This window comes from Protopterus annectens, chromosome 11.part0 (genome assembly GCF_019279795.1).
Source record: "Protopterus annectens isolate FY-2018-M chromosome 11.part0, PAN1.0, whole genome shotgun sequence".
Taxonomy (NCBI): domain Eukaryota; kingdom Metazoa; phylum Chordata; order Ceratodontiformes; family Protopteridae; genus Protopterus; species Protopterus annectens.
The window spans coordinates 435,902,696-435,928,675 of record NC_056745.1 but is presented as its reverse complement, the minus strand read 5'-3'; the positions used below and the strand labels follow the sequence as shown (position 1 = coordinate 435,928,675).

Genomic DNA, 25,980 nt, shown 5'->3' with positions numbered 1-25,980 from the left:
AGTGAATCTAGCTATTCTTACTTAACTAATACAACATGCTGCAAGATTCTGATCATGTCCAAGTCCTAGTGATTCTAACTCAGTGCTAAGAACCCAAATGGCCACAGCAATACACGTTGAAAAGACTTTGCTTACAGGGATCCCAGTAAAAATATAGGAAGACTATGGAACATCTCCCAAATGCTGCAGACATTTGGGGATGATGTTTGAAAAGATATCAGCAGCATTGCCAAAATATGAGTGGGCGCAACCCTCTCAACCTATGAGATTCACACTTATACCTCTCTCAATATTAAAGCTCAGATATGTGTCATTGCAGTCAAAATGACAGTAACTGATCTATCCAAATGATCCAGAAAAATACTGCAATATGTCAAAAATTAATGTGAAGTCACAGTTTGGAAACAAAACATTAAATCTGTAAGTTCATGTTTTTTTTCCCTAAGGGTGCTTCATTTCTTAAAACTTGACACCACTAGGCTGAGGTGAAAACAAATCAAAGAAGGGGGAAAAAACTCATGGCTACAGTGACTGTAGCATGGCACGATATATTTTTAAAGACTGCCCTTTTTTGCAAACTGTACTCAAAAATCCTAAATCTGAATGCAGAGAGGCATTCAGATTTAGGGTTGGGAAGTTGGCCTAACGGTTAAGGTGTTTGCCTTACAAACACAAAGTGCAGGGTTTGAGTCTCACAAGCGATAATTGGCTAGGCTTACAATGACTTGCAAGGGCAGTTAGCCTAGTACTAACATATGAACCTATGAAATGTAGACACTGGTTCAAAACAGTGCTGGGTCAAATGAAAAGTAATATCCATCGATTGTTGAGAACTGCAGAACCAACAGCACTTCTTCATATTAAAAGTTTGCTCTCTGTCAAGAATAAGCATTTAAAAAATTACATATTCACAGGTAACATGGGTAGCACAACCACGACATGCAGACCTGAAACCACTTAGGATCTCGAGATGATCCAATAGGACTGTAGGCAACAAGAACGATATCCTTGGATTTACAGAACTCCAGAAGTTTCTCCTGCTTTAGATATGGATGACATTCCACCTGAAATCATACAGAACAAAATCAGTTTCAAGTACATAATGCCTTTGGTACAGCCAAGACTTTCCAGCTCAAGCTGTGTAATCTGTGGTACGCTAAACTGCAACATTTATGTGCACATCTCACTATCACTTCTTCTAAGCTGGCATCTTGGTAAAGCAAGTATTTGCATAACCAATGTAATTATTTATAGTACTGAGCACTTAATATGGGTCTGCATGCCACTTGCACAAATTCATGGACTTGACCTTCAGTGAAAAGTACATGAACAGAACTAGAAGTCAGCATGGCTTTCAAAAATGCATTTGACTACATGGACTAAAGGTGCTCTTTTCTACCAGCCAAGTGGTGTAATGGCTGGATTTTTACCTACAATGTCAGCAATGGAGTGAACCTAGGATGTCAGGACTTACATGGATAAGGAAAGAGTAAGCACTGATGGCTTGAAATCTCTTCAAGAGGGATAAGTAGCTGCCAGTGACCTACTATCTTAGATGAAGTACTGAGGGTTCCCATGCAACAAAACTCAGTATGTAAAGGTGATGTGTAATGGGTTAAATGTGACTGCATGCTAATTCTCCTCCAAAGAACTCAAGAGGAAATATGCTGCTTTGCTTAAGTAAACATAAATTCTTGGTCTGCCATGGTATGCGCCCACAGATTACAGTTGCTTACTACATTGATCTGCTAGTGCAATTGGTAGAATTAGACTGTATTGATGGGGCACAGTAAATTCTTACCGGGGATAGAGTCCACAGCCCTCTTGGACATGGGCAGTCATCACTAAATGCAATCTTGGGTAAGGACTAGCATTTCTATGGTATTACATTGAGATAAATCGGCCAGGCTTAAAATGACTTCCTGGTCGATATCCTAGTAATCTCCTATGATCCTATTCCAATATCCAGATTCCTCCTTCAAACCACTACAAATGTCTCACATGTGAAATGTCACAACTTTCTGATTTCCCAGCTTGACCAGGCAGGCTTTTCTAGGTGGGCAGCATGCAGTGGGCATAATGTCATTAGAACAAGTCACCACGTACAGAACTGCACTGTTTTTGAATCAGGTCAGTATAAAGGAAATTCCCCTTTTGCTAAGATTCAGCAACCTCCGAGATAATTATCTTTAGTAAGGGGGCAAAGTCACCTACATGTGGGATGCGACAGGTACTGCTCCCCACTCTGAAAGTGTGAATTCTACTTCAGATTTGTTTTTTTATTATTATTCCAGCAGATGTAGAATGTTCATATTCTTCCTCAGTGCAACAAAGTTAATCAGTTTGCATCTACTTTCACACTGTGGGTTCTATCTGTGAGCCAGTTTGCAACCCACCTAGTGATAATAGAGGTTAATGCCTAGCTTAGTAAGTTTTTCTATGATTCCTGAGTGGGGATTGGTATTAACGGCCTTGGCCAGATCAAGGTAGGCTGTATGAACTACCTTACCTTCATTCACAGCTCTGGTGACTGACTCAAAGAAGTCAACCAAGTTGAGCAGGCATAATCTACTCTTCACAAAACAAACTGTATAGGATCCAGAGTTTGGAGATTACCTATATCCTTGTTTATTAGTTCCACGATGATGCGTTCCATAGCTTTGCATATCAGACTCATCAGGCTAATGGGGTGATATAGTTCCGGGGGGGTCTGTATTTGCTCCTCCTTTGTGGAGAGGGATGACTGTAGCAGTGCACCATTGGACAGACTCAAAAAACTCCAACTATTCTGTCTCATATCACCTACTTAGAGGTGATCTCTGCTTGACTTACAAAGCCATGTCTGACCCAGCTCTGTTAGAAATAAAGAAATCCCAATCCCTCCACATCACACGCTCCAGAGACCTCAATCTCATTACCACAATCAACAGAACATGCTGGAGGGGCAGGTTTATAACCCAGACTCTGCCCATGCTATGGAATAGACTTCCCATACATGTCAAGCAGAGCACCTCACTGGCCCTCTTCAAGAGAGATCTTGATGAGTGGATGGGAAATAGAAAATTCACCCCAGGGATCACTCCAGTGGCTGTACTTGACAGAGGCACTAGGAACTAAGGTTGGGTGGCACAATGCTAGGGTAATCCTATGGGCTAGGCTTGTAAAGGCTCGAGGGCCATTAGCCTAGTACACACCTATGAACAGGTTGAGAGGTATGGGTACATTGTCTTGATCAGCACAACACCTTCCAATAATCCATTGTCCTGTTCTGCAGCAGCTCCCTTAATTTCTCCATTTTACTTAACTTTCATGAAATGCTAAAAAACAAAAACTAATTCCCCAAATGGGAAAGCACCTGCTCTTTGCTGAGAACAGCAGGACTTGTTTACAAAATCATTTTCTAAAAATACTCTACAATTCAACTTGTATTTAATTCTTATACCATTATATCTAACAATAATAAGTATAATTATACCACATATTTAAATCAAATTGTACCCATATACATTTTTATGCATGTTTCCTGTATACTCCATTCATTATACTGACCATTCTCATTCCTCCCTGTCTGTACAGTTCAAACGTACACGATCATAAATGTTATTCAAATTCTCTTGCCCATACAATTTATCACAAAGCTTCTAATTATACATTTAAGGTTATTTTTTCAATAAATTAATATTCAGGTTTTGTGCTACTAAACCTCTGAATCTTAACATTAAGAAAAAAATGTTCTCTATGGTAGTAAAACATAATTATGTAAGTTAAACTTACTATAACAGTAGCTGTTCGAATGATCACTTCTGCAGTAGTCTTAGTTATATTGGTTATATCCTGACAAGGATAGAATGGCTGGTCAGATTTCAAAGCTTAGGGGCACCTTCCATGCAGCCAAAATGTCTGATATCTCAAGCTGAGCTGGCACAAAGAAAAGTCTGGCCAACAAGGCCTTCACAGATTTCACGTTGAGACAGAGAAAGTTGGCAGGAAGAAATGAACAACTGATTAGAAGATCTGAAAGATTTAATTCTATCAATATAGTGTCAGAGCTGCCTGTGCGAATCCACTGTATGGAGTATCCTTCTCCCCATTTGTTTGGTTCAGGAAAGAAAACTGGAGGTTTGGCTTAAAAAAAACTCGACACCACTTCGGACATAAAAGAAGGATTAGTTCTCAAGCCGTGTCCCTGTAGAAAATGAAATAGTGCTGAATCTATCTATCCAATGCTGGGGTTGAATCGAAGGCAGACATGCTGAAATAACTGATAAATGAACCTTGATAGAGAAGTAAGAAAGGCCACAGGATAGTAACTCATACCAATATTGTAAAACCAGAGAACAACTACTCCTGAAACGGTGCTGGTACCAGCTTGAAAACCTTTTCCATTTGCCAATATAGGATTTTCTAGTAGCAGTCTTTCTTGCCTCCATTAGTACCTGTTACATATCCTCAGTAAAGAGGTGCCTAAAGGGAATTAGGACTCTATCATACAGGCAGTCAACTGAACCTGATTGGTGTTGACTGGTGTCAGAGTATATCAAATGACCCTGTTCTTGTGCGAGTAGATCCAGTCTGTGAGGAAAGCTTGTGTTATGTTTGAGTCACAATGATCTTGAGGGATTTCTTCTTATTCTTCAGAAGTACCCTTGATATTAGTGGAAAGGGTAAAAAAGCATACAGGAACATTCCTGTCGAAGGAAAAAAAAGGCATCTGTTATCCAGGTCTTCTTGCATAGAGTCCTGGAGCAGAATCTTGCCAGCTGATTGTTCAGAGAGAAGGCAGAGAGGTCTACTTCAGGAACTCCCCACAGATGGATCAAATCTTGGAAGAATCCCCTGAACTAGTTTCCATTTGTGAGGGTCTGTCCTTGTCCTGCTAATCTTATCTTCCGCAAAATTTTGCTCTGACAGAATGTAGGATGCCTGTAGAGTGAGAATGTGTAGTGAAGCTATAGCCCAAGTTAACATGGCTAGTCTGCAGAGGAGGTACAGCGAGGTTCCCCCATGCTTGTTGATGTCACACATGACTATGGTATTGTCTAGAACAACTTGAACAGATCCTGGAACCAAAGATGATCAAGAGAGTTGAGTGCCTTGATCAGAATACTCAGCCCTTTTATATTTATGTGCTTGCATCTGTCAGTGGTGTCCCACATACTTTGAACTTTTATCCTTCCTGAAGCTGCTCCCAAAGGAGAGTCTGAGGTGTTTCTGGTGACTGGCTTCTTTGGAACAGGGAGGGAGAAGGGAATACCTGGATTTAGGGATATCTGTTGTCTCTACCAAGTGATCTCAATTCTGACAAACCCCAGCACTGGGATTGGAAAAGACAATTGCTGTTGGTGCTGGGATCAAAGAAATGTCAGATACAACTGTATCTTTCTCATGTGACAATTTGGCAGGGGTATCATAAAAATCATAGATGCTACAAGACCCAAAATCCTGAGGTATTTCTTCACAGCAACTTGAGTGGAAAACTTCAGAAATAGATCCAGTTGTAGACTTATTCTTTCCTGTGGAACAAAAGCTTTTTGAACTGAGGTGTCCAGTTGACATTCCAGAAACACAATCCTGCAAGAAGGAATCAAGAAAGATTTTTGAATGTTCTCTTGGAATCCCAGCTTGTGAAAGGCCTGTCACCATGAGAAAGATTCCCCACACTTCGAAAAAGACAAGGAAGTTGTCTAAATAAAGAAAAATGTGGATACCCTGTAGGCTGCAATGAGCTATAACTGGAGCTAGACACTTTGTGAACTCTCTTGGTGCAGCAGATAGCCAAGTGTAAAGGCAGAAACCTGATAATGTGATCCAAACACACAAACCTTAAAAAACATCAAGTCTGGATGGTAGGAATGTGATCAGCATTTTTAAATCTAATGTTACTAGGAAACATGCATGAGAAAGAAGGTTGTGAAGTAGCATCATTTTGAGTTTGGGCACCATCATAAACAGGTTTCAGAAATACAGATCCAGAATAGGTCTCTAAGCATGACAGCATGTGATGAAGGACAGGTGGAAATAAAACAGTCTGGCCTGGAGGATGATGAATTACCCCTTGGAAAGAAGGGATTTCCTCCCACTGTCATCTGTAACCTTGCTGAATTACCTTCAGAGCCCTGAAATTATCTGTTGCCTAAAAGATAAGTGAAAATTCAGACTTTCTGAAAGAAAAAGGGGCTGTCAGGGTGGGAAGGGAAGCAAACGTCTCAAACAGTCCTTCTGAATTATTGCACTGTCCTTGATTTTGGGAGTTTCCAGAATTCTTCTTGAAACCCTCTTACCATTTCTTCATAAATGTCTGATTACCTGTATTTTGTTGAGGCTATTTATTTAGTTTTTTACCAAAACTGGATGAGGAGTTAGAGAATCTGATGGAAAACTTGGAAATGGAGAGCTAAAAAAATCTTAGAGATTCCCTATATCATCTTACCCCTTACACCACTTACCAATTTCATCTGATTACATCAGCAGCAAATGGACCAAAAACTAAAACTCTATCCAAAGGAAAATTTAAAATCTCATTTTTTTATCCAAGTATTATCCAAGTAGCCACAGCCCCTATCCAAGTATTATCCAAGTAGCCACAGCCCCTGAAGTATAAGAGTCATATATGTACTGTAAAAAATGAGCAGCGACTTGAACAATAGAAGAAATTAATTATGTAAAACAGATTTTTTTTGCTCACAAGAAGAAAGTTCAGATAAATCACTCCTCACACTTTCACAACTAGTCAGAACAAACCTTAACAGACACGCCTGACAATTCAAAAATCTGAAAATCGAAGTTACAGAAGCATATGCTTTTTTCCTATACTTATCAATAATCTTTCCATCATTATCAGAGAGCAGGACTGCACTCTGCCACCTTGGATCAGTTAGCAGTTCTAAAGGCTAAAACAGAAAATGGTTGCCAGACTGTTGGAATATGCTGTAAGTCTTACATTAAATTTACAAAGACTGAAGAGAAGTGCCTGTCTAAAAATAGTGACAACAGAAAAAAGAACCTTTCACATATATCTAGGCAAATTGGGTACAGGCAATTATGCATCAAGATTAAGAATGAAATGAAAGGAACAGGCTAGATTAAAAAATGACATAACATTCAAGCTTTCTTTAATGAATTACCACAAAAGTAATTTTCAATTTAAATATTAAAACTCTGTAAAGGTAAAAATATTGTTGTTTCAGTACGTGGTCATGCGATAGCCAGTAAAAATACAATGCCGTACCCCTCAGACTTGTACAGCATATGCTGCATATTCCAAGTCTTATGATGCACCTTGTATAAGGTATAGTTAGGTCAGGGAGTCTGAATGACAGGTATTGAGCTACCAGGTCTTCAGAGTAAAGAACTTAATGAACATATGAACTTCTTATTTAAGCCTTAAGGAATTATTATAGGCTAGAAGAAAGCCATACTTTAAAATGAGAGATCAGCAAAAAGCTAATGTTTTAGTTCACTAGAAAGAGCCAATGTTTTTCCTGGCTGACACATCCTGATCTAAATCTTTAAAACAATGGTGAAACTCGACTGTTACATCAGATTTTGAACACAGCTAAGTGAAAACATTCGCACATGGGCTAAACTGGGCTAGGTAGAATGATTTCCATAACAGCTGACACATGGTGGTCAAAAGAGTTTGTTGTGCACAAATATGCCTAGACCCCAAAAAATGCATCAACTTTGAGAAGCATCTTTAATGGTAGGTGCAGTGGTATTCTTACTTCCCAAAGAATATTATACTACATTTTTAGCATTAATCCTAAGCTCATGGTCATGGCACTAGCTATTAATGCTGCTTATATACACTCTTGCAAGCGACAGGTATCACTTGGAAAGTTAATGGAAGTACTGACTTTGCAATCATCAGCAGCATTGCCAGAAATAGGCCCTTACTGTCCGCTTAAACTTCAGTGATGTATAGGCCAAAGAAGGCCCTATGGAATGCCACTAGTGATACTTTTGCAGAGGAAGGTGTGCCACCAACCCCCACTGCATGCACTTTTTCAGCTAGCCAATTTACTATTTAGTGGGTTCAGGGATTACTATATGGATGGGAGCTTTGATAATACTGGGGTGCAAGATATTATCAAAGACCTTAGCTAGATTCAGGTGGGCAATGTGCACTGAATGGCCACCATCTAGTGCTTCAGTCTACCCCTTAAAATCCTGAAGACTCAAAACACATGCCCTACCCTTTACAGAGCTTGGTTTATGGGACTGCAGATAGCTGCTTATGTTATTTATGGGTTGCAGTATAATAGACTCCATGAATTTACAAATATAATAAGACTAACATGTCTAACTCACAGGATGTGTGTCAGTGCCACCCTTAGGTAGGGATACCAGAACTGCTATTTTCCAAGCTTCAGACATGCAGCCAGTGAAGTGGCTAAAACTGTATAGGTTTAGAAGGGAATCAGTGAGGTTATGTACAGAACCTTCTATGTAATCAAGACAAATGACCATCAAACTCCAAAAGTAAACTTCATTCCTAAATTTATGCAAACAAAATCCGTTTATTAACAAAATTCACTGATAGACTATATGACACTTTTACAATTGGAAAGATTTGAACTTATTTCTCAGTGAAAGAAGTTGTTTTCTTTTGTTGTAGAGTTTGTTGATACTGGGTTTCAGCACATGGACTTATTCTTAAATTTGCCATCATATTTATGATAGGAACAGATGCCTTGGTGCAAGAATTACGGTGCCAGTAAATGTCAGTGGTATAAGCATCTGTTTTGTTCTAAGGTCTCAGCGAGGGTGGTGGTGGTGGTAAATTTCATTATATTGTCTGACAGCGTTTGGAATTTGGCCTTACAGAAATCCCACAGCAGAGTTGGACTGAGTCATGGTCTGGGATTTTAAGGAAAGTATGCCAGCCTGATGGTCTGATTTATCACGGGGTGGGACTTTGGCTGTGGAACAGAAAGGGTATATCTTTGTAAGAATAATGTCAAGGGGACTGGAACATCTAGCTTGAGAAGGCACAATCTTGTCAAGAGAGTTGCCATTAATAAGTAACCGCTGTGCACATTTGGCATTAGTTGTGTACGTTTACAACTTAACAGAAGTGTAGTTAAATTCATCTGGATCATTATATTAGGTTCCAAAGGAAAGTGTCATGGTCAGTGGAAGGCATACAAGGGGATTTATAGTTGGCAACTATATGCCAACTGGACTTGTATATTAACAGTAATAAATGCAGGAGTTTGAGTTTGTTATGCAGAATCTGCCAAGAGGCAATGGGATTGCAGATAAATACAGAGACAGCCCTCACATTGTCATAAGGTTTGAAAGAATTACAGACTCCTTGTGCAGGATAAAATAATTACGGTGCAGCTCGAACAGGAAAACTTTATTGCATGAAATAATAATCCATTTGGTTAAGCGCTTTCATCTGTTCTCATACAGACTTCCTCAGAACCTAATAATACAACTTAGACTTGATTTATATATCCAATTTGGCGCCAAAAATATTCAAAGCTAATTAAAAACCTTAAAGAAACATTCCTTCCATTCATGTATTGCACGCAAACAAACTTCTAACTGATTAATATAAATACTTCTGAATATATATCTAAATATATTATATACATAATTATGTGCACTTAATTGTATCAATTTATAAATACATTTTTAAAAATTTAAATAAAATGCAGTATATTAAAAAGCAATAAACTACAGTACAATGAATATTCATAAAAAATTGTTTGCACAATATTGAATATGTGCAAGGATATAAATATGAATATATATATATATATATATATATATATATATATATATATATATATATATATATATATATATAATATATAACATTTGAATAAACATTAATTAAACATTAATTTATATAACATTTAATTTAACATTGAATATAATGAAAGCTGAACATAAGTATGCACACTATTACAGGACTATGTTGAGGCATACATAATTTATTCTAAAATTAGGAAGGGTTTTATACTAATGCTGTCATTAATGCCTGGAAATCTTGTGGCATCAGTGTAAATCTGCCACTTGCTTTCCATCATAGCTAAATAAACTTTCCAATTACCCCCACATACACTGTTATCAGTTTGTTCAATAATGGAGAATTTAAAATTATGTTGATGTCCTCTACTAAATATGTGTTTGTATAAAGCATTCTTCATATCTTTTTTCTGAATCTTATAATAATGTTCATATATTCGTTTTTTGATTTTCCTCTCAGTCTTTCCTATGTAAAATGCTGGGCAGGCATCACACTTTGCAAGATATACTACTTGTTTAGTATTGCAATTTCCTGCCTTGCATTTAATGTATGTCTTATTGATGTTCTCTAACTTGATACATACGACTTCATTAATATATCTACATTGGCTACAGGAACCACATTTTGAAGTTCCTTTAGATGTTTTCTTATGTTTCTCTGTATGTGTTGTCCTCTCCAATAACTTTTTAATATTTGGAGCTGTTTTAAATACACATTTGGGTTGATTACCTAAAATCATGGCTATGCTATCTGTTATAGTTATCAAATCCCAATGTCTATTCAATATTTCTTTTATATAATTAGCAAAAGGAGTATACATAATCACACATACTCTATTGAATACTTCTACTGTGGTATCACTCTTGCCTTTTTCCTTAACACATACACTTGATGTACCTAGAAGGGGTAGAAACTTGATGCCCCATTGCCGTTTTACATATCCAACAACATCTTTTAACATGGGAATAGGGTAATCCCTACTACTGAACATGTTAAATATTGTTTCTAATTCATCTTCCATTATGACTTTACTGGATGACATGCGTGCTGCTCGAACACACTGTCCTTTTACCACATTTTTAAATATATAAGGTGGATGACTGCTACTAAACTCAATATAATCATTTGAAAATGTGGTTTTCCTATGTATTTTAGATGCAAACCCATTTCTAGTATGGCTTATATAAGTGTCCAAGTAGGCTATACCTTCTTTGTTGATATTATATGTGAATTTCAAAAAATCAGTCGTCCCATTAACATTAATGTAGTTAATAAATGATTTAATATCTTCGTGTGTACCATTCCATAGGATTAATAAATCATCTAGATATCTAGTACATAATACAATATGATGGTAAAATTCACTTTGAAACACATATTTAGACTCCCAATCTAACATAACGAGGTTTGCAAAAATGGGGGCACAAGAGGCGCCCATAGCAACACCTCTGCTCTGCCTAAAAAACTCCCCTTGAAATTGAATGTAACTATGGTCTAATACTAAGCTCATCATATCCATAATTAAACTAATTTTATCCCATGACAGTTTTGAGAATTTCCTCAAACTGTTGCAGAAAAATTCCAAACCAAGGTCCTTAGGTATACATGAAAATAGGTCAATAACATCAATTGTCAAAAAAATCAACCCACCGTTCTATATATCAGGCGTAAGTTTACTTAAAAAATGCCAAGAATCCTTAATTAAATGTGGTATATTCTCATACACATGTTTTATCCATCTATCTATTGTTACTCCCAAATTATATGTCTTAGACTTAGACCCAGATATAATAGGTCTAAAGGGAGGGTTGTCCATACATTTATGAACCTTAGGGATTCCTATTATATTTGCCACTATAGGAAATTCTACCTTAATAAAATTATAGATCTCGTTCGTAATTCTATTATCTATCAAATACTCTTCGATAGCTAAATCAATCCTTTTATGACCTATATTAACTTGGTTTAATGAAATTACTTCATAATTCCCTGACAAATGTAATACATTGTGTATCTCCGCATTGTAATCAAAAGTGTTATATATTACAATGCCGCCTCCCTTGTCTGGCTTCATTATTCTGAGTTCTTTGTTTTTCATGAGTGATTCCAAGCATCCCCGTTCACTTTTTGTTAAATTATCCTCTATCTAACATATTGTTATAGACATCTCCTGTCTTGATATTATTGTATAGCCAATAAATATCCTTACATACCATTTTTTCGTAGTTGGCAACTTGTGCATTTGAAACTGGGATGTATGCACTTTTTCTCTTTAAATTATTATATGTCATATATCTTGTATTTTCATCATTTTGTCCAAATTGTAGTGCTAAATTTAGCCTTCTACAGTACATTTTTATTTCTTTAATCATGTCAACTAAATTAAAACCAGTAGTGGGTATATATTTCATCCCTTTGCTAAATAAGGTGAAAAATTTTTGACCAGTTTCATATTCAGTATAATTATATACATTGAAACCATTATATGTATGTAAAATGGAATTGCCTTGACTTTCAACTATGTTCAATTTGTTCTCCGCTACTTGTGTATTGTCTTGGCAATCAAAATCTTTTAAACTGATATCTGTACTTATATGTATATTATTTTCTTCATTTGAATGCTCAGTATTTTCATAAAAAACATTGAGTGTATGACTTAATGTTCCTTTCTGTATTGCTGTTTCGGGGCTGGATAAAATCTGCCCCCTTGAAAATTTTCTTCCCCTTCATTATTCCTATATCTACTTCTACTATTATAAAACTTTTCCTTCTCATTAGCTGTTCTATCTTGTGGCCAAATGTACACTCTATTATTCTTGTATTGTTCCACATTTCGCTGTATCTTCCTTTGCTTCCTATTGTATATGTTCATAGCTTTATTTTCTGCTGCTTGAAATTGTTTAAAATAAAAATCTCTCCACTGTTCAAATGCTATATCTTGTACTATATCATCATTCAATTTCTCTATTTCCGTAATCAAAATGGATAATTTTTCATCATTATATTTGATTAATAATTTCATGTATGTATATCCAAATTCATCAAACATTTTGTTAAATACATACATACTGTCAACATTATACACAATTCCCAAAGGTAATTTATAAAACCTGAGTCCCTTGGGTACAATATGCATCGCTAGACATTTAGCTAAATAAGCATTGTCAATTTTTATACATTTAATGTTAAACAGCTTTTTACCCAACATTTGTATTTTTTCCTTAATAGGCTCAACAGAAGTAGTCGAGTGTTTCCTGTTGTTATCCACAGCACAATATTCATTCACATTAACAAAATCATACTCATCACATAAAAAATTATCGATAACTTCATAAAATCAAAAAACGAATATATGAACATTATTATAAGATTCAGAAAAAAGATATGAAGAATGCTTTATACAAACACATATTTAGTAGAGGACATCAACATAATTTTAAATTCTATATTATTGAACAAATTGATAGCAGTGTATGTGGGGGTAATTGGAAAGTTTATTTAGCTATGATGGAAAGCAAGTGGCAGATTTACACTGATGCCACAAGATTTCCAGACATTAATGACAGCATTAGTATAAACCCTTCCTAATTTTAGAATAAATTATGTATGCCTCGACATAGTCCTGTAATAGTGTGCATACTTATGTTCAGCTTTCATTATATTTAATGTTAAATTAAATGTTATATAAATTAATGTTTAATTAATGTTTATTCAAATGTTATATATTATATATATGTATATATATATTTTTTCATATTTATATCCTTGCACATATTCAATATTGTGCAAACAATTTTTTATGAATATTCATTGTACTGTAGTTTATTGCATTTTAATATACTGCATTTTATTTAAATTTTTAAAAATGTATTTACAAATTGATACAATTAAGTGCACATAATTATGTATATAATATATTTAGATATATATTCAGAAGTATTTATATTAATCAATTAGAAGTTTGTTTGCGTGCAATACATGAATGGAAGGAATGTGTCTTTAAGGTTTTTAATTAACTTTGAATATTTTTGGCGCCAAATTGGATATATAAATCAAGTCTAAGTTGTATTATTAGGTTCTGAGGAAGTCTGTATGAGAATAGATGAAAGCGCTTAACCAAATGGATTATTATTTCATGCAATAACGTTTTCCTGTTCGAGCTGCACCGTAATTATTTTATCCTGCACAAGGAGTCTGTATTTCTTTTTGGTGGATTCAACGGTCGTTTTGTAGGTTTGAAAGAATGGTATGTGTAAAAACCCAGGTAAAGAGGGGGATGTTCTTATAGGGGGATGTTCTTATTACATTGAGAACCAAGTATAACCAGTTATACAGAATTTTCCTTCAACTCTAACTGCATTCATCATGAAGTCAAAAAGATCACTGGGACATAAGCATCTCTGTCTAATTCCTCATACCACCCTTAACCTTTTCCTGTCTCTCATTTATACTTGGAACTAACCATACTTTTCCTTACAACTGCCTAATGAATACCCTAAACCTGCCTCCAAACCCTAAATCTTTTAATATCTCACTGATACTTGTGTGCCAAAGTGTTAAATGTCTTTCTGATGCTGCAATCTGTTGTGCTGAATTCTTGCCCATCATTAATCACATCCATCATTCCACAATGTAATATTAACTATTTGCTTATATAGTGTAAACTCTAACTGCCTGGCTATACCAAAGCAGTTAATATTACCATCCATCAAAATTTTTGCAATTAGCTTATAATCTACATAAAACAGTGTGAGCGATCAACATTTACTGAATGATTTCTATTCTGGTCTTCTCATTTAAATTTCTTTTAATTGACCCAGGAAACTGAGTATACAATGTTGCCAAAACATTCAGTTAACACCCTAGCTAAGCTTTGTATCTGACAGTCATGCAAAACTCTACAGAAGTAAAACGTCATACCATCCACTCCAGGAGCTCCATCTAAATGTACCTTTTTTTGAGGCTGACTTTATTCCCCAAACCCTACTTGCACTTTTAATAATGTCACTTCTTCCACTCCTCTATACCAGTCTTTCTCATCTTTAATTTCTTACTGCATTCTGTTTCTAGTCTCTTGAAAACTTTCTCTGGGTATGTGACAACTTGTTGAATAGTAGCACACAAAGTTCTAATACTGAATGCAATATTGTAAAATGTTGAACACAAAATACTTACTAATGCAATGCACATACTACACCTGTACACTGTACCAGTACACAGCCAGTCAGCAAACAATATCCCTCCACTGTTAGTGGAGCTCAGAAATAAGCACAAACACGGGTTGCACAAAAAGGGGGGCCTCATACAATTCAATACATGTAGGGAAGTAAGAATTCTGAATTCAACATTTCAACATGTATATTGCTTTTCAGTTAAATGACATGGACCCAGTTTTTCTTAGATCAGAAATTACTTTCAGTGCAAGTTAAATGCTCCAAACACATCATTTTCTTAATTGCCCTTCCTAAGATGGGGAAAACTTTTACTTCCCTTTAGTAAATACCTTTGTTAAACAACCAACCTTTTATCTTTTTAATTCCTCCCACACAGTTCAAGCTTTGTCAGTGCTCACACCTAATAATTTCCCTAACCCTCCATTAATGACTTTTCCATATATTCCCATTACTCTTTCTGATTTTCTTTGTTTGAACTTTATATTCTGTGTCTGTCTTTACCTTCAAAGCTTCCCATTATCTGTACCAAATTTCAAAGACTGCTCAAATCTCTCCATAACTTCGCTAATTCTAACTTCATAAACAGTATTTACCTTATTTTTATTCTTTCTCGAAAACCGTAAAAACCTAACAATGCACTGGATTCAGAAAAAAACTTTAAAGTGACCTCTAGTTAGATAAATACATAATGGAAATGTTTACTTTGCATTTAGTGAAACTACTACTAACAAAAAATGCTGCAGTATGCTTCAAATATACTCTTAGTCACTTTAAGCAATTCTGCATTATCTATCAACCTCATAGTCTTCTTTTTCCCTCTATCTTCTGAAGGAGCGTTAAACATTTCCTTAAAAAAGGGTGTCAAAGATTATCAAGGTAGTATCAAATTTCTCCACCAGTGAAAAGGTAAGACATCCCACACAAACAGCAATATGGCCTACTCCCTACCACCCTGAATCCCTCAATGAGTTGAATGAGCCAATTGGTATTCCTGGTCAGGAATAAGTGAGCCCGCCCATAGGGCTCTCACCTAACCCAGAGATGCCTGTCACCCTGGAACAGATCGAATGAATGGTTTATGACAGATAAGCCATCAAGCAGGATCTGGAGGTGGGAGTGGGGTACAACAAAAAACACCTATGCAGTACTGCTTAATTTTGGTCTTATCAGCTTTTTAAAATATCCATTGTAAACTGAAGAAAAAACAGTTTGTATCTGGATGTGACGTCTTCCAGACAGTAATTGCACTACTGTTTCAGTTCAATGTTTCTGAAAACTATAGACAGAATTTTGCAAAGCTGCGGTGGTACAGCGGTAGCGTTGTTGCCTCACAGAAAGAGGTTCTCCTGTTCGATTCTCGGCTGGAGTGCCTTCTGTGTGGATTCTGCATGTCCTCCCCGTTGTCGAGTGGCCTCCGAAAGACATGCGTGAATGGCCGTGCCTTCGCTGAAGGTTGGGCGTCGGGCTGGCAACTCGGCGCCATAAAAAAAAAAATTGACTGCCAATCATTAGCGGAACGGAGCTCCGCTGTGGTGACCCCTAACCGGGAAAAGCTGAAAAGACAAACAAAATTTACATTCACTAAAAAAAAACTAATTTTCACTACCCAAGTGGGTCAATGCTCCCAGCTGTAGACCCACTACTCCAAAACGTTTAACATCAGAGGCTGCTCCTGTCTAGGGGAGATGCTACTGTAATAGAAACTACAAAAGGCTTCTCCTCAGTGACTGCTAAAAGTCATTGAAGTTTCTGTCATGGCTATTTCCATATACTGGCAGTGCCTTTTTATTTTAGTGCATCACTTTCTGAACTACTACAGTATTCAACATCTCATCAGATGACAAGTGTTCCAGTCTTCAGCTGATCAGAAGTATGCACTCTATCTTTATCCCTGGATGAAGTTCCAATTTGGAAGCATCAGTCATCTCCCAGACAGCTTTTCTACTATATCTGCCCATGAGACTTCCTTGCTGGGAGAAACTGGTTCAGGTTCATCCACAGGTTTTTCGGATTTAGGCATCCCGTAAAGTCACTACTATAATTTACACTGCCTCTCCATCTCTGTGCCTCATTTTACTCTCAATGTGCATAGTCTAATTTCCAAACTAAGACAATGCTCTCTCAGAGTAGGGGAATTTCTCCATTGTCCTGGCCAAATTTACTGCCCACAACTTACTTGTCATTACTGTTTGCAGATTTGTTTGTTAAAACGTGACCTTAAAGATGGATTTTCCAGTTAACCGATATATAATTACTAACTCAAGTGAAAACAAACCAAAGTTCCAGCAGAATCATCCCCTCAAAAAATGCATCAACATTTTTTTTTACCAAAGGCCTCACACAATGTATTATGTTCCCCCCAGAGTTAGCTGTGATATTACACCAGCAACATTTTACAGAATTTGCATTAGAAGCCACATTCCTCGAGCTTCCTACTGGTAACTACTACACAAACAAAAGACCACTTCAGATAACATTTTCCTCCACTGGTCTTTAAGTTGAGACATTTATGCAAAGACAGCAATGTACTCCTTTTACCACATTTCAGTTCAAACCATTACCAATCTGAAGCTGATGGATACTCACATTAATCTTTGCTTTGGTACATACCCACAGACACATTTCCATTCATTTTCTTCAAGGAAAAACATCAAATAAAACTCTTAATAAGCCATCTATTACTCTATTAGTTCTCTGTCAAGGCAATGTGACTGCCACTTTTAACCTGATGGCTAGCTTACTGCGTTTAAAATAGACAACTTCCCCAAGGAGCTGAGGGTATTAAAGACTCAGTAATAAACATCTTAACATACTGTAAAAGCTCCTCCACTCTAAGCAAACTGGAAGACTATGTTGCATGTCTTCCCTATTTCTTGTCAGTAATGATATAATAACCATGCAGCCACTAGGTGAAGCCGGGTCAACAAAGGTACAATGCACTAATTATCCAACTTATTAAACCATTGTGGTGAGAAGCATAAACATTCTGTTTCAGCATTTTACCACACTGGCATAATAAAGTGGACAATTTGGCACACAGCAGTGGATACTCTCTACTTTGCTGTCCTGGAGTCGCCCCCCCCCCCCCCAAAAAAAAAAAACAAAAAAAACAAAAAACAAACAGCCATTCCATCTTTCAGTGGTTTACTGAATTGTACAGACAAGCACCCCCCCCCCCACTCTCAGAAGCCGACATTCATGAATCTTAGCGATAGATTAACTTTACATGTTCATTTTAATAATGGGACTATACATTCTTTTTTTATAACTATCAGCACTCCAATAAACATCTCTCCACCTATGGAACATTATCCTGCATGCATTGTTCCCACAATTTACATTTCTATGTAATTTGCTCCTTCCCTTTTCTCAAGATCCTAGATCTAGTACTTTTATCTCTGTTGCAATACTCAGTGCTTCAAATACAGTTGGTTCAGACTGCGATTTACATTTTCTAGTAATTGCTTTTGTGGCAGCCACCAGAATTAAACTTGAAGCCTTTCGACGGCTGAACAATTCAGATCCTGTGTCCCAGCTAACTTCCTTAGTTACATCCATTTGCTCACCCACTATTTCTGACAGAGGATTCTTTAGGGAATTTTTAAAATCTGCCAACTCATTACACTTCCAAAATATATGTTCCCAGTTACCTCTCTCTTTCCCAACACAACTCCAATATTTGCCATCTACCCAAAGAAAAATTCTTTGAAGTCTGCTTGGGGTAACAAATACCTATATAAACACTTCCAAGCAAAAATTCTAAACCTTCTGGATTTTGCTACATACTTGGAAGCCACACATATGTTCTCCCATTGTTCCATTGTAAATTGCTCATCAAATCTCTTCCCAATCTTATCCAGTCCTCTGAATCTTATAGTTATTGTGCAATATCACACATGCCCTACTAATTATCCCCTTTAACGGCAACTTCTGTTTTAGATTCAACAAGAAACTACCAGAGCAGGTTCTTCACTTACAATTCACCTATCCGTTTGCCTATACTGCGATATCAATCGCTGGAAGAGAAGGCAGTGTTGAGCCTCCAGTCCAAATGTTTTCTTGGCCTCATCCCATTACCTTGATTCATTTGCCAGATTTCTCCAGTAAATTCTAACCCCCTCTTCCCTATCCTCTGTAACGCTACTTGCAGACATTCCTATTGGCAAAATCTCTTTTCTCCATTCTCATGTTGGTTTACTTCTTAGAATAATTTCTGCTACTTTATGAATATAATACACTTCATGGCTTTTATTTTACTTAAGGATCTGCATCCAAAATCCCACTGTCTATTTATTTCTTGAATTTCCACCCACTTCATTAACACCCCTTTCCACTCCGAATTATAATCTTCTGCTTATGTACATGAGCCTTAATTGTGTCACTCTAAAATATCCCTTAAAATCAGGTAATCCTAAACCACCTTATTCTACAGGAAGGATCATCTTTTCCTATTTACCCTTTCCCTCTTCCCCTCTCAGATAAATTCCTTCTACTCTTTAGTAATTATTGATCACAATTTCTCCTCTGCTTGAAAAAATATACCACACCTGTATATTAAATTAATAGGATTAAAATAGTTCTCTGCTCGATTCTTATTATCCATATATAGTTTCTCAGTTTTTGTATTCTATTTTATTTAGTCTCTTCATCTATATCCTTAGCTGCCAAAAGAGAAGCCTTCTTAAATCCATACTCCTAAATACTTCAACTATACGGGCAGTGCTGAAACAATTCTTGTGTGGGTGCATATCTTCATTAATTTTATATCCCAAAACAACTTGAAACTATCTCAAATGTCAACACTTTCTGGATTTATCAGATGCAAAACACCATCTGCAAATAAAGCCAACTTTTCTTGAGTACCACACCAATTATATCCTTGAATTTCTGAGTACCATATTTTCTTTGCCCATAACTCAGGAAAGCAAGCAACAAAGAGGAAAGAGGACAGCGATGTCTGGTTCCTCTGTTTAGACGCAACTTAATAGACAAGAACCCTCACACTTTAATTTTTGCCTTCGATCCTTCACATACCCTCCTAATTAACATTACAGTATCAGTATCAATTGCCCTACTCAAATTCTCAGCTTACTCTGTCGATTACTTTCTTTTTATCAAGACCAAACATGAAGCCACATTGATCCATAATTATAAATTCTGGCAACACCTTTCTCAATCTTTTAGCTAGCACAGACAAACTTTATAACCATGGTTAAAAATTGAAATGGGTCTATATTAAGTTGGATATGATTGGCATTTACCATCTTTATGTATCAAAGCCACCACAGTTTTCTTCCAAGATGTTGATGTATACCCTCCTTTTAAAATACTGTTAAATACAATTTTCCAGATCTTTATAAAGCTTTCTTCCCTGATATGCTCCAAACTTTCACAGGAATGCCATCTGTTCCTGGAAACTTTCCTGCAGATTGATTGTACATCACCATTTTTCTCTCATCTCCCAATATCTCAGCTATTAATTGCTGAGTCTCATACACCTCTAATCTTGGCTTAATTAAATCTTAAATAAATATTTCCATTTGTGCTCCTTCTATATTTCCACATTTCTCTGCTTTATAGAAATTTTCATAATATTTTCAAAATATCTCAATACCTCTACAGGATCTCTCGGTGTATTTCTTGTTACAGGCTCCTTAAGTTTGGCAACAACCCTTTCCACTTTCTGTTGCCCAAGTCATGCTAAAAGTTTTGTGTTGTTGAGTTATCAAAAATAGTTTAAAACCAGTCCTTCTAAAATCATGCACATTATCCACATACTTCCTTATTTTCTCTTTAGCACTCTGCAGTTGTGCCTCTTCTTGCTCTGAGAGATTCTCCTTATTCTGCAGTACCTTAACCTTTGTCATCCCCTCTAAATAATTTGCATAACTTCTTAACCATATCTCTTACTATTACTTCTACCTTACTTTTTAAACTCCATTTTCATTTTATCATATAACTTCTGAAAAATTTCTATCTTACTTAATAACTCAAATAATTTTTACTAGCCATTTCTTAAATTCCTCTCTTTTAACAGATGGGTGAGAAAGCACTAGTGTCACATTTTTACTTCATTACCCTGCATTCTTATCTTAATTTTTATTGGTATATGATCTGAAATGGTTATTGGATGTGTATCGAAGCTTTCATTTACATGCATATGTTTCTGTGAAATATAATTTCTCTCTAGTCTGAAATATAATTTCTCTTTAGTCTAGCCAGTTATTACACCTTGAGGAATATGTAAATTCCCAGAGATCCTATAACTGAATTTATGTCTTCCACACCAATTTTTTTTATCTATCCTCTTTTGTTAGAGATGACCCAGATATATCCTCACTGTTGCAAAGCAAGTTCCGGTCCCCATGTGCAAGTAACATTCCCTGCTGAAAGCTGATTATTTCTCCCCAAATGTATTAAGCTCAATACCAGCTTTTAGTAGAATATACAGTGGATATAAAAAGTGTACACATCCCTGTTAAAATGCCAGGTTTTTGTGATATAAAAAAATTAGACCAAATAATTTCAAAACTTTTCTTACCTTTAACGTGACCTACAACCTGTACAATTAAATTGAAAAACAAACAAATTTGTTGGGGGAAAAATATAAAAAATAAAAAAACGTACAATATACTGGTTGCATAATTGTGAACACCCTTAAACTAATACTTTGTTGTGTGTGCACACCCTTAAACTAATATTTTGGTGAAGCACCTTTTGATTTAATTACAGCATTCAGTCTTCTTGGGTACACACCTGCCATCAATTAAAGAGACTCTGATTAACCCCAAATAAAGTTCAGCTGTCCTAGTAGAATTTTCCTGACATTTACTCAGTTGCCTTATACAGCAAAAGCCATAGTTCACTGAGAGCTTACAAAGCATCAAAGGGATCTCATTGTTGAAAGGCAACAGTCAGTCATGAGAAGGGCACAATAAAATTTCCACAGCATTGGATATACCATGGAACACTGTGAAGACAGTCATCAAAAAGTGGAGAAATTATGGGGCAATAGTGATTTTGCAAAGAAGTGGATGTCCCTCCAAAATTGATGAAAAGACAAGATGAAAACTGATCAGGGAGGCGGCCAAGAGACCTACAGCAACACTGCAGGAGCTGCAGGAATTTCGGGCAAGTACTGGTTGTATACTACATGTGACAACAATTTCCTGTATTCTCCATATGTCTGGACTATGGGGTAGGGTTGCAAGACGGAGACCTTTTCTTACACAGAAAAACATCCAGGCCTGGCTAAAATTTGCAAAACAATACATCAAGTCTCCCAAAAGCATGTGGGAAAATGTGTTATGGTCTGACGAGGAAAAGCAAAATTTCACCAACCAGAACAGCAAAAAATTAACAGAAAAGGATGAGAACCACAGGTGCAAAAATCCAGTAAAATACTGCTAATTGGTAAGCTTTCATCAGGTTTAAAATCAAACTTCTTCAGAACTGATGAGACCAAGGTTGAACTTTTTGGCCACAATTCCAAAAGGTATGCTTGGCACAAAAACAACAATTCGCACCACCAAAAGAACACCATCCCCACAGTGAAGTATGGTGGTGGCAATATCATGCTTTGGGGTTGCTTTTCTTCAGCTGGAACTGGGACTTTAGTCAAGGTGGAGGGAATTATGAACAGTTCCAAATACCAGTCACTTATGACCAAAACCTTCAAGAATCTGCTAGAAAGCTGAAGATGAAGAGGAATTTCACCTTTCAACACAGCATGACCCTAAGCATACATCCAAATCAACATAAAAATGGCTTTACCAGAAGAAAATTAAAGTTTTAGAATGGCCCAGCCAGAGCCCAGACCTAAACCCAATAGAAAATCTGTGGGGTGACCTGAAGAGGGCTGTGCACAAGAGATGCCCTCGCAATCTGACAAATTTGGAGTGCTTTTGCAAGGAAGAGTGGGCAAAGTTTGCAAGTCAAGATGTGCCATGCTGACAGACTCCTACCCAAGAAGCCTGAATACTGTAATTAAACCAAAAGGTGCTTCAACACAGTATTAGCTTAAGGGTGTGCACACACAACAAAGTATTAGTTTAAGGGTGTGCACACTTATGCAACCAGTGCATTGTATGTTTTTTATTTTTTATATTTTCCCCCAACAGATTTGTTTGTTTTTCAATTGAATTGTACAGGTTACAGGTCACATTAAAGGTGGGAAAAGTTTTGAAATGATTTACTGTGGTCTAATTTTTCTATATCACAAAAACCTGCCATTTTAACAGGGGTGTGTGCACATTTTTTATCCACTGTAAATACATACCAGCACAATCCTTCTCCCTTGCCAACAACCCCTCTACAATTAACTCTACTATCACTACTGCACTCCTCTGGCAACTAGTATAATTACTCCCCTTTTCCTTTGTCTCCGATATTCCACTGGAATATCCATCCTGAAATCCTTTATCAAATTTGCATGCTCATTTATTTCCAAATGTGCCACCTGCACATTGCTATTTGTACTCTTCATTTCTTAATGAAATTCAATACTCTTTCCTTTTCATGTACACCTGTAAATCCATTTGCATTTCAAGATAATATGGATAGTGTAGCCATTATGAGAAGAAGATTTTGTTCCCATATATTATACATGGCAGATTTTTTTTTAAAATGTGCATGTAGCACAAAAGGTTCAAGTACACATATTAATGTTTGGCAGGCTGATCTTTTATACAGTTTCTAGTTATCTCCATTTGAACTTATATCACACAAACTTTTTGGTTTAATGAAAACCCTCAAATAAAAAATAAACACACTTTAGTACACCCTCATAACCTATTAACTTAGAACAAATACCTAAAACTATGCACATCTTCAAAATTAAGTTTAACCATCCAGATAGGAACAATTTCCCCAAAACAACTGCTGCATCCACAGGCATTACCTAACCTAAAATTATTTTACTCATGCTAAAGATCAGATTACATTCTGTGTTATCACTTAAAATGATTGGTGTCAGTTATCTTCTTATCCTTATTCCCTGCCAGATGTGAAAAACAGCATGTATGCGTTTAGGGAAAAAAACTTTCAGACCCAAGAAAAAGTCAATCTGCCATCTTTAAATAAAATAAATTACACACTGTTGTACTAAACACATTAAAGTGTTAATGCTGCTGAGGAACCTGCTAGCTCTGATTCATTTTTAATTTCAAACTAATTTTTCACTGAACCAATTGCCCTTGTACCTTTAAAATTGTCCACAGAACTCTCAAAACTAACTGCCTGCACCCAAAGACAGGTCATCTCCATGGAAACTTAGCAATGAGAGAGAAAAAGACTGCTAAACTCTAAAGATGCATGAAGGAATCTTTGTCAGTTTCACTTAGCTCAAAACAGAATGTACAACTGCTTTCAGCTGCAGACTTCTTGACTGCTACTGAAAATTTCAAGCTAATATCACAACATATTGCAAGAAACTTAGCACTTCTCATGGCTTTCATCATTCTGTCTTATGTTTCAAGTCTATTTGCTTATAAAAACACTTTCTTATAGATCAAATCAAGGGCATTAATCAGGACAGTCACCTTTGCAAAAAAACAAAACATCTCAATTCTGCATATAATATAATCAGTGCACTTTTATATCCCCACCCCATACCAGCAGCCCAACATCACAGCATATTAACTTAACCTACTTTTGTCCAGCCACTCTTCTCTTATTACACTGCAAAGCCTATATTTCTTACAACTAAAAAGTACTTCTTAATCACTGAAAAAAAATACTCCCCCTCCCCACACTTAAAATTCCCGACTGCATACTTCACAAAACTGTTTTACTACAGAACATGCAGTTTATATCATGAAATATTTTATATAAATACTATTCAGATCAAAATGGACTTTCTTATAGTTACTGCACTTTAGTGTACTTCTAAATATTAACTCATTAACACCCATGTGATGTGGAATGTCACACCTCTAGCAGCCTACACATCTTGCATTCCAGAGCATTTTCTGAGAAATAAACTTAAGCATAAGATTAACAAATGTTAATATTTTGTGAACAAAAGCTATGAAAACTAAACAAGTAGCAATGTTATTAGTAAGAAATGTTCTTTAAAGAGGTAACAGTCAGTGCATTCAGTCTGCTCCATAAATTCTGCAATTGTAATTCACACAACCCCCAAATGTTATACTTTAAACTTTTAGAATTTTTTCATACCTTCAAAACTATACAACTTAGACATATATTGTTAGAACATTTCTGTTAATACAAACTTGCATGTTCCACTGTAAATGCATATTTATTGAAATATTTATAGAAATATGAAAGAAAAAGTTATGTACTCACCATAACATTCCATCTATGTTGTCCATTTTTATTCTTCCTCAATCATAGGGTTCAGATCTGACCCTCTGATCTGACTCAACCATTATTTTCAGCTCGTGGACACCAAAACTATCTAGCTGCTCACTTACCTATAATGCTCTATCCTGTAACATACCTCAGATGGTTTGCTGGCTTACAGTATAAAGGGAAGAATTACCTGCATGTTGACAGAAATACATATCTGGAGCTCAACATAAGGAACAGTGGTTCCTTTACAAGGTCTCATTCTTCCAGAAGTCATTAGTTCAAAGGTAGGGGGTTGGTTGGAGTGAAGTTCAGAAAGAATGAAAATGGACAGCAGATGGAATGTCAGTGAACACACAACTTCTTTATCTGAAGTTTTCGATTTTCATTCATTCATCAATAACTGGAACAGAGTCCCTAGCTACCTGAAATCCTGGCAGGACTCTAAGGAAGGATATTCCTGAGCACAGCTGACCTGAAGGCAGCTCTTTCCAGAGACCAGATTAATTTGTAATGAGTAATAAGGGTATGAGTATTAGACTAAGTAGCAGCTGCACACACATTGCCCATGGAAGCTCTGGATAAAAATACAGAAGATGTTGCCGTGAACCTGGATGAATGGGCTCTCAATGGTTTTGGTAAAAAAGGCCTAATTTCCTACAACCTGGCTTGTTGGAATCTGTAAAGGAGACAAACAATTGATCTGTTTTTTACTTTTATAGAACACAAAAATAATAA

General features: G+C 36.3%; 1 protein-coding gene across 1 annotated transcript in view; it reads right to left on the bottom strand.

The window, feature by feature from the left end:
• Positions 1-908: 908 nt before the first annotated feature.
• LOC122814952 (aldo-keto reductase family 1 member C1-like) overlaps positions 909-25,980 on the bottom strand; it is a 337,408-nt gene continuing 312,336 nt past the window's right edge. Inside the window, exon 6 of the mRNA XM_044087211.1 lies at positions 909-1,064. Coding sequence (XP_043943146.1) covers positions 909-1,064 — 156 coding nt within the window. The remainder of the gene's footprint in view (positions 1,065-25,980) is intronic.